Source organism: Dasypus novemcinctus, chromosome 3 (genome assembly GCF_030445035.2).
Source record: "Dasypus novemcinctus isolate mDasNov1 chromosome 3, mDasNov1.1.hap2, whole genome shotgun sequence".
NCBI classification, from domain to species: domain Eukaryota; kingdom Metazoa; phylum Chordata; class Mammalia; order Cingulata; family Dasypodidae; genus Dasypus; species Dasypus novemcinctus.
The window spans coordinates 3,224,280-3,234,931 of NC_080675.1; the positions used below are offsets into that span (position 1 = coordinate 3,224,280).

The 10,652-nt window shown below is 48.7% G+C and overlaps 1 protein-coding gene across 1 annotated transcript in view; it reads right to left on the reverse strand.

The window, feature by feature from the left end:
* The window catches only part of RCOR1 (REST corepressor 1), a 101,336-nt gene extending 91,559 nt beyond the window's left edge, over positions 1-9,777 (reverse strand). The window contains exons 1-2 of the mRNA XM_058291366.2: positions 9,380-9,777; positions 9,247-9,306 (exon numbers count right to left, since the gene is read on the reverse strand). Of these exons, the coding sequence (XP_058147349.1) occupies positions 9,247-9,306; positions 9,380-9,623 (304 nt within the window). The 5' untranslated portion in view covers positions 9,624-9,777. The remainder of the gene's footprint in view (positions 1-9,246; positions 9,307-9,379) is intronic.
* Between the last annotated feature and the right edge of the window lie 875 nt (positions 9,778-10,652).

Here is a 10,652-nt window from a genome sequence, read left to right on the forward strand (position 1 = left end):
TTCTTTAGTGATGACAAGTTACACCTACCCATCTACATACACACACATATACCATTCCCTTATAATCTGTGGCAAATCTATAAAACAGCTGAGTTTTAGCCCACAGCACCTTAACCTTTGTAGGAAACTGACCATTATGGGAATCAACTTTAGCCTCTAACTAGTATACTGTTATAACTACATGCTGGACAGAAATCAAATTAGACTGGCATTGTAATTTGGGTCAACCACTTAACAGTGCACCAAAACAAACTGAGTAACATTCGTTTAAAACAAAACAGAAGATGTGTTTTTTTTCCTTTTTTTTTTTTAAATTTCTCTCCCCTTCCCCTCCCACCCCCACCCCCACCCCCAGTTGTCTGCTCTCTGTGTCCATTCGCCGTGTGTTCTTCTTTGTCCACTTCTATCCTTATCAGCAGCACCGGGAATCTGTGTCTCTTTTTGTTGTGTCATCTTTTTGTGTCAGTTCTCCGTGTGTGTGGCACCATTCCCGGTCAGGCTGCACTTTCTTTCATGCTGGGCAGCTCTCCTTACGGGGAGTACTCCTTGCGCGTGGGGCTCCCCTACGCGGGGGACACCCCTGCGTGGCAGGGCACTCCTTGCGCGCATCAGCACTGCGCGTGGGCCAGCTCCACACGGGTCAAGGAGGCCCGGGGTTTGAACTGCAGACCTCCCATGTGGTAGATGGACACCCTATCCACTGGGCCAAGTGTGCTTCCCCGAAGATGTATCTTAATTCTCAGTGACATTCATCCTAGGAAATGGAGGTCCTGGTGACAAATATTACAGGGACTGTGTACTAAGGCCAGGCCTCAACCAGATCAATCAGATTTTTTACTCCTTCCTAATCAAAGATAACTCAATTTCTCCCCTACTACTAAAGAGAGCTCAAAATCTGCCGGATATATGCAACCTTACAAAAAATAGGTACCCAAAGATTTAAGGACCTCATACAATCCCTAAGAAAAAGACCAACACCCTATAGGAAAACAGCAAAAGATAAAAAGAAAGCAATTCACAAAGGAGGAACACAAGCGGCCAAAATACATATGAAATACCTCACTAGTAATTAGAAAAATTCCCCAAAACAACAAAGCTAGCAATTCACAGCCACACGGGCAAAAATTAATAACTCTAACACCACAGTGAACATTAGGAGAAAAATGCAACTCATGTGCCATTAGTGGCCATGTTCCTCTTTGGAAAGCATTGTGGTAATATCTAGTCGGGTTGAAGGTAAGCATATCCTACAACCCAGTAAGTCAACTCCTACTCCAGAGAAGCTCTGGATGCCTCTTACAAAAGTTTTATAATAAAGCATAAATACTCCAACTAAGCCTTTGCAGGAAATGGATAAACTACGGCTTATTCATATAGAGAAATACTACACAGCCGCTTCTATGAATTAATGACATCTACACGTGCATACTGCAAACATTTTAAATGGAAAGAGGAAGATGCAAAAGGATGTGCACTGTACAATCCATTCATGTAAAGACTTTAACAATAAAATACACTGTTTATCATACATAAGTATGTTTGGAAGGACAAAAACATTGATGGGAAGTCAGGCAGCCTCTGGTTCCTTTCCAGAGGCCAAGCACTGCAAGGAGTATAGACAGTGGACAGGCCCCAGATGCCGGCACCCTGAGGACCACCGCAGCACCCACACCAGGGCCAGCCCCCCCAGGCTGCTCTCAGCCAGCAACCAAACACAGCAGGGGAACCAGGGACAGGCCACTGCTGCCTACAGACTCCTCTAACAAATACTCTTGGGTCTGAGATATTCTCCAAGCTGCTCTGCAGCTTGAGGCTCTTCTATCCAATCATCCTTCCTTCCCTCTCCTTTTATACCTGTCAGACCTGCCTCAAGGTGAGAAGGCTCCTGCCAACTACACCTCCTCCCTCTGCTCTTTGTCCTTCACAGGAACTTCCCCAGTGAATTTCTTTCATATCTAATTCTGTCTTGGCATCTGCTTCTCAGAGGATGCACACTATCACAGAAATGATATAAATCAGCTTCAAGTTGAAGGAGGGCAAAGGCGATTAACCTGAAGCAAATATGGTCTAATATTAACATTGATTAATTGCAGTGGTTGGTACAATTTTCTGTTCTAAATAACTCAATCTTTACAATTCTATCCTACCTTACAGTAAGTTGCAAAAGAACATATTCAAATTATGAACAACAACGTTGCCACTTTGACTTTTAAGTTTAACTCTTACCTTTGGCTCTAAAAATATTAACACATATTTACTGTTCCCTAAAACATCTAAGAGTATAAAAGTCTGCTATTTGACTTCATATGGCCTGAAGTAAAAAAGTCTACCTTGAAAAAAGAAAATAACAAAAAAATAAAAAAGGAAGAAAAAAAAGTCTACCTTAAGATATATTCTTAATGATTAGGTATTGAAAGACAAATACAGGGAAGTGGACATGGCTCAACTGATAGATTGTCCATCTGCCATATGGAAGGTCCAGGGTTCGATCCCCAGGGCCTCCTGACCTGTGTGGTAAGCTGGCCCAAGCACAGTGCTGCTGCTTGCCAAGGAGTGCTGTGCCATGCAGGGGCACCCCTGCGTAAAAAGTGCAGCCCGCCCAGGAGTGGCGCCACACACATGGAGAGATGACGCAACAAAAAGGAGACGCAGTTTCTCAGTGATGCAGGATAATGCAAGCAGGCGCAGAAGAATACACAGCAAATGGACAGAGAGAGCAGACAACAGTGGGGGAGGGGAGAGAATAAAAATAAACCCTTTTAAAAAATAAATAAAATTTTAATGTTATTTCAAAATATTTCTTATACTAACATTTTAGCAAAACACTTTTTGCCACCTTAACCCAACTTTAAAATATTCCATTTCTGAAAGTCCAAAACAGAAACCATAAAATCCAGAAGGTTAGCTATATACCTTAACAAAAGAACAAGAAAATACTTCCAGAACACATCACAGAAGAAACTGCTTATATTGCATCTGTACCTTTCCCTATCATTTCCAGGGTCACAAGCATTTTCCACAATTGCTATTTAAAGCTGTAGGAATTAACCCAATTCAAATCATTGAATCAGCATTCAATTCCCAATCCCTACCTTATTCAGGTTTTTGCTCCACTACTAGAGATTCCCTCTCCCAGAAAGTGATTTCAAGTTTCCTGTTTCAAATATAAATACTAACTTTATACATACTCCTTAACAGTGATCACTGTATTCTATTATCAGGGCACGGAGACAAAGAGAAGCCGCATTTATCATTTGTACAGTAAGCATGGAAGCCCTGAAAAGAGGCTAAGTAGGAAGTTAGGACTATACATAAACTAAACTGTTTTTAAGATTAACAGGGAGAGGAAAGAAATAGGAAAAGTACAATAAACTAGGGAAGAATGCAGTCCCACTTGAACAGAACTTTGATCTTCAAAGACTAAGGTTTTTTTTCAACCAAAGTGCTCCAAAGAACTTTATAACAACATGGAAAACAGTCTTCTAAGAGTAAGCCTAAGGGTGCAGGTGTGGCTCCAGCAGTTGAGCACCTGCTTCCCACAGGGGAAGTCCCAGGTTCTGTTCCCAGTGCCTCCTAAAGAAAAAACAAAACAAACAAAAATAAAACAACCAGCAAACAAATAAACCAACTCAGGGGAGCCAATGTGGCTCAAAAAAAAAAAAAAAAGAAAGAAAGAAAGAATATGCCTAAATGTCTTCAGTACAAATAACTTGAACAACGCTTTCAAGACAGCTACCCTGGTCAGCCTCAGCTGGCCTAGCCTGTGAATGATGGTCATCACCCAGGGGACAGAGTCACGGGCTGGCAGGGCCCCACCTCAAAAGTGGGAACACTCAGGGACAAGAAGACAATAACTGAAAGTTCCAAGAGGAAACCCAGAACCTGGGTGGTGTGTGTATATGTGTGTGTGTGTGTGTGTGTACATGCTGTTTCTGGATTGTGTACATCCTCTGGCCCTGGGCTGGGTTCAAGGTTTCTTTTGCACTATCTAGAAAAGGTGTGCTGGACAAACTTTATCTCCTCTGGACCTCAGTAGTCTCTTCTATAAAATGTTTGACTTTGTCTAGTTCTCTTCTCTCCCAGGAAAAAGCATGTAAGTTGTGTAAAGAATATTTGAATTGCAGAAAGTCCATTTAACTTAAAAGCAAACATAGTCAGGCGGCGGACTTGGCGCAGTGGTTAGGGTGTCCGCCTACCACATGGGGGGTCCGCGGTTCAAACCCCGGGCCTCCTTGACCCGTGTGGAGCTGGCCCATGCGCAGTGCTGATGCACACAAGGAGTGCCCTGACACACAGGGGTGTCCCCCGCATAGGGGAGCCCCACACGCAAGGAGTGCGCCCCATAAGGAGAGCCCCCCAGCATAAAAGAAAGTGCAGCCTGCCCAAGAATGGTGACAACAACAGAGCAGACAAAGAAGACAAGGCAAACAGAGACAGAGAACAGACAAATGGGGTGGGGGGGAAGGGGAGAAAAATAAATAAATAAATACATCTTAAAAAAAAAAAAAAAAAAGCAATCATAGTCAACTACACCTCAGTACATGATTATATTAATCAGCCAAAGGGGTGCTGATGCAAAGTACCAGAGATCTGCTGGCTTGTATAAAGGGTATTTATCTGGGGTAGGAGCTTACAGATACCAGGCCATAAAGCATAAGTTACTTCCCTCACTAAAGTCTATTTCCACGTGTTGGAGCAAGATGGCTGCCGACATCTGCGAGTGTTCAGGTCTCCTGGGTTCTTCCCTTCTTCAGGCTTCTTTTTCCTGGGCTCAGGGTTTCTCTCTTCCTGGGACCTGCTTCTGTTTCCTCTGTGAGCTTACTTCCTGGGGCTCCAGCTTAAGGCTTCAGCATCAAACTCCAATATCAATACTCCAACCTCAAAAACCATCAAATGTCCTTTGCCATGCCTTTTATCTGAGTCCCCACCTACCAAGGGATGGGGACTTAACACCCTACTGGCACAAGAGGTTTACCTGATTAATCAAGTAAACCTCTGAATACAATACAATCTAATATGTCCAGAGAAAAAGATCAGTTTACAAACATAGTCCAATATTTCTTTTTGGAATTCATCAATAATATCAAACTGCTAAAATGATCTGCATTCAAATCAATGGCTTCACTATGATCTAGTCTCACCTATGCAGTAAAGTGGGCAGTGCAGGGACCTCTACTCAGCAACCAAAGTTACACCAACAATAATTATAAGGACAGCCACAGATTTACTCAGCATTGACCGTGTGTCAGCTACTGTGCTAAGCATTTTACCTTTATTAGCTCGGTTAATCCTTCCTTGAGGAAGAAATTCTATTATCTCCATTTCACAGATGAAAGCAAAAAGTGAACTAACTAACCCAGGATCAACCCACAGCAGGCAAGGGGCACTGTGGGGATTGAATCAAGATCCGATGGACTCTCAGTCTACTCTACCTTGCTTCTTAGAGAACATCAATTTACAAAGACTCTATTCTACAACCGACACGATCATAAGCCTTCAGTGAAAAAAAGAACCCCTGGTTTACGACTGAGGAAACTGAGGCCCCCGGAGATGAAACAACCAGCTCCTTCCTGGCCACAGAGGCAAGACATCCCCTCTCCTGACAGCTGGGGCTCTTGCCCACACTAACCCACGAAGCTGCACACCCGCAGCATGTATTACTACCTGCTAAGACCCTGGCCTCTCGTGTAAGTGAACACTGTCTTAAATTATGTTAAAATCATGTTAAAATCACAAACCATTCACCATGACTTATGAATTTCAGGATATCTAGAAAATTGTTTCTCACAATGAAACTAGAGAGTAATGTGCCCAAAGAGAAACTCAGAACCCCAGTGAAAACCAATGAAAAATAGGTTGAAAGACACTCATTAGTAAAATCATCTATTCAACATTAAAACATAATACTTTTTACTAATACAAGTCTCACCTGGGAAGTGAGTTGAGCTAATGACAACCAAAAACATTCAAATCTGATTAAATATATTGGGTTCAATGTGATTGCTTTTTAAAGACCATTAACAAAAAAAAATCATTATAACAATTTGCTGTTCTGCAAGACTCTTAATTTTATTATTTGTGAACTGTGATACTGAAAACCAACTTGGCATAAAAGTTTAACTGATAACACATGCTTTAGAAAACAAAGAACTTGAGCCAACCTGCGAACCTGGTCCCTGTGCTCCTGGAACTACAAGGCGGCAGAGGGGATGAGCCCCAACCAGGGACCTGAAGGCCGCAGGTCCCTCCAGCGCCTCCTTGCTGGTGAGGTCAGAAGAACCCACACATTCTTGTTCTCCTTCCCAAGTAAGTTACGCTCTGGTAGCAGGAAAGGGCCAACCTGAGGTAGGACAGCACAGGCATGCCTCCCTCTCTATTCTAGGACTTCCGAATCCTCAAAGAACCAGGGCTACCTCAACCACAACTGCAAGCCCTCGGCCGGGGGAAGGCGCCACACTGAGAGCGAGCCTAAGGTAAAGGTCAAGTGCCGCACTCTGGTCTCAGCGTGCAACTCCAGCCAGCAAAACTCTTTCACTGTAAACAGAGATGGTATTCTAAGTACCAAGCTATGCCATAGTCCGCTAATCTAGTCTAGGTCTTAACTAAATTATTAGAAGCGAAGCCACCATTTAGGACTAGAGTGTTCTATTTCATTCACTATTCGTGAGGGATGATTGACTCTTCCTTGGACTACATAGGGAATATCAGATGGCCCCAGCCACAGCCATCTGCTTTTAAAGCTAAATAGGGTCAGGTTGGGATACTGCGGGTAAGGAAAAATCTAGCTTTTAAAAGATTAATAGCAATGTCTTCCACTCTCACCTTTACTAGAGATAAAGTTAAAAATAAATTAAATAAAGCTCCCCCTCCACCCGTCTGCTCAAATTCTGGTAAAAAAAAAATGCATTCAAACTCAAGAAGGGGGAAAGAAAAAGCAATAACAATTATACCCTCAAGCTCACAACATTACTAACTTGTACTCATGAGAAGAAACTGTTAAGTCTGAAAACCTAAAAAAAGAAAAATTCTCCCAGGAAACAAACCTGGTATACCATTTCTATTCCAAAATGCGAGTCTTCCCTTTGTCAGATCTTAAGTTAAATGGGGACACACCTAAAACTCACTAGGAAACAGTAAAATCCCACAATCTTCAGCCAGATCTAAGAATGCGCCCCCACTGGGCCAACTGGCAAAACAGGGTCTGAAATTATTCCATGCCATTTAGATCACCTTCCAAGTTAAAACAACACAAAATGGGAAATTCAGAAATGCTAATACCAAAGATTAAATCAAGACAGCAAGACTATGCAGAGGAACATTTACAATATTTTACCTTTTGGAATGGTAGGTCTCTAGCAAGTTTATGTTTGAACATGTTCCATCAAAAAGTACACAGACAGTTCAAAATAGGATCCTACTACATTTGCTGTTTCAAAAAGAGTAAAAAAAAAGAGTACAACTCCAAAGAAGTGAGGCTCACTCTTAACAAGGCAGAAACAACATCAATATTTAGGAGAAAAAGCAGAAATCTCATTTCCATTGCCGTCAAATATGCTGTTTTCCTCTTAATCACACTGGACACAAAAGCTTTCAAAATTAATGTAACCAAAATGTATCCGATACTGACCAACTTGCTAAAAGGAAAAGATATGTGGAAGCTGATTTTTAAAAACAGTATGTACAAAAAAATTAATAGAAGTTAAAAAAAAAACAAAAAAACCTCGTGGGGGTAAACTTGGTGACAAGTTTTATGTCCTAGTGTATTCCAGTAAAGATGAGACTTGACCTACAAAATGAGGACAGGGTCAACTCTAACCAAAAAACAGTATGCTTCCCCTGGTGGTCAACCCAGAGAACAAGCCTGGCCCCCCAGTCCTACCCTGTCACGCACAGAAATGAGAAGTGACTACCAAAAAAGGAAGATGTGGGGGAAGGGGGCACTATCAAAGAGACTAGAACGGGTTTAAAAGGAACTCAAACCTGGGTGTTAGACTACGTCGATTTAAGAGATTTAAATCAACTGACCAAAATTTGGAAGGCAGATCTGGGAAGCCATTTACTCCCAAAGTGCCCAACAGCTCGCCCTGGGATCCCTCTGTACTTTCGCTTCAAGGAACGCAGAGTTTATTACTTTAATAACGGCTTAAAAGGGACCACCTTTTGCAAGGACTAGATCCTTGCAATTTTCTGCAGTCTTGTTCCCAAGAAAAGCATTTATGCATTTATTTTTTCAAATAACCTGGTGAAATAACCTACACAGAGAACCTCCAGTTCTAAGCCATCCAAACCAGCAGGGCTGTTAACTCCGGCTCTACGAGATACTCTCATATTTATTTCTGAAAAAAAAAACCCACTCCCCTTCGAATGTTTCTACACCAACAACCTCTAAAGACAGTCTCATCCGTAGATGAGCTAGAACCTCATGCAATAAAATCCGACCAATTCCTTTGTCTGATTGGATTTTTTCTTGTACCACTTTAAATTTGCTTCCACCGAGCAGCAGCAAGGGGAAGATGTTCTATTCTGGGGTGGAGGGAGCTCTCGTAGGTGGAAATCATTTGTGAGGCTAAAGCCTCCAATGGTTCTATTCTTTCATAACCCCTGCCTTCAAAAATAGGAAATAGGACACACATTGACAAATAGGTCCAAAAATCAAACTGCCACGCGCGAGCCTCTCTTCCCCAAGCAGGCGCCCTCTGGAAACACACTTCTTTTATTACTTGATGGGGGGGGGGGGGGGCGGGGGCGCCCCTTATTCTGCTCGCCCTCGGGATGGTAGGGGGGCGAGGAGCCGGCCGGGACCCCGCAGGAGGCGGAAAATGAAGGCGGGGTGACCTTTGGCAGCGGGAGGGGGCGGAGGGGCGCGCGCAGGGCTCTAACTTCGGCACTGGCACCCCAACCCCCCGCGCGGGGCGAGGCGCGGCTCACCTGCAGCCGGGGACCCCCGGGGGGCCCCCCCCCGGCCAGGTGTGGCCGCCGCCGATGCCTTCCCCCGCGCTCGCGGGCGCCGGGGAGCGGCTGCGCCCACCCGGCCGGGGGCGCAGTCGGCCTCCCCCGGCGCAGATGCACGCCGGCGGGGCACGCTCGTGTGCGCGCGCGCGCCGCTGTTTTCCTCCTCCTCCTCCTCGCCCTGCTGTTCTCCCCGCCGACGGCAGGGCGAACACACAAAAAGAAAGTTGTCGCCGGGCCCCGGGGTCCCCGCGAGGCGCCCCGCGCGCGGGCGGGCCGGCCCGGGAGGCTACTCACCAGGGTCGAAGTCGGGGACCAGCGCCTGGTACTGGGGTCCGACCCTCATGCCGCCGCCACCTGCGGGGGAAGCAAGAGGGCCGTGAGCCGGGCCCGGGCGCCGGCGCGGGCGCGGGCGGGGGCCGCCACCTACCGTGCTCCTCGTCGCTCGACGAGCCCGAGCTGCCCTCCTCCCACGAGTTGCTGCTGCTGTTGCCGTTGGCCGCCGCCGCCGCCAAACTTTTATTCTGGCCATTATTGGGGGCGGCGGTCGCCGAGGCCGCGGCGGAGGCGGCGGTGGCGGCAGAGGCGGCGGCGGCGGCGGCCGAGGCGGCCGCGTTGTTCCTCCCTCGGCGCTTCCCTGAGACCTCGGGGCCCTTCTCCACCATGGCCGGCATCGGCGGGGGCCGCGGCCGGGCGGCTCTGAAGAGCGGGCGCGGGGCGAGGCTGGGGGCGGCCCTGGCGGCGGAGCGCGGAGCCGCCTCGAGCCCCCGGCGCCGAGCCGAGCGCAACTTTCGCCCTCAGCGCCGCCCGCACTTCACTGCCACCAACTCCTCCCGGGGCCGCGGGCGGGGAGCGCGGGGGGCGGGGCCTCCGCGCCGGGGCGCCGCGCGCAGCCCAACCCGGCGCGGCGAGGCCCCGCCCCCCGCGCGCGCCCATTGGCCCCGGCGGGATTTGGACGGCAGGCGGCCGCCGGGTTGGCTCTGGGCAGCCATCCGTCCAGAGGACGGGGGCGGGGCGGCGGGGAGGGGGCGGTGCCGGCTTCCGTTGGTCAGGTTCGGTTGAGGCGCGGCGCCCGCGGGACGTGGTTCGAGGCTCGCCGCCCCTCCGCCCCATGATCCCTCGCTCCAGCGCCACCGGGGCCCCGCCGCCCCCCGGCGCGCGCCCCCGCCGCCCGCGCCCCCGCCTCCCCGCCGGGCTCCGGCGAGCCCTGTGATTTCAAAAAGTGGAATGTGCGCGACACGAGGACAGAAATGGAAGGCGAGGCCGGGACTACTTTCCCGCCCGCGGAGGGCTACAGCCGCTCTCTCCACGGGCTCCATACAAAGAGGGACAACTAATTGGGAGAAACTAATTGTGTGTCCCCCTTCCTCCGGGGCCCGGGCTGCGCGGGCCTGGGGAGCCGGGGGAGCCGGGGCCCGGGGACGAGCTTCCCGGGTGGCAGCGTCCCCTGAGCAGAGCGGCGGCGCGGGGCTGGGGGTGTCGCCGGCGCCGCCGGGGCCTGCCGGGGCGCGGCACCAGCCTCCCTTGGGGGCGCCCGGGGGTCAACGCGGGGGGCCGGCAGGAGCGGCACCGAGGAGCAAGAAGAGGAAGAAGCTGCTTCCCCCGCAGGCCCCGGGGGAGGAGGAGGGCCGGCTTCCTCCGAGGCGGGGCCGCCTTTCCGGGCCTGCTGCCCGCCCGGCCTCCCCCGCACCTCCCCGGGCCCC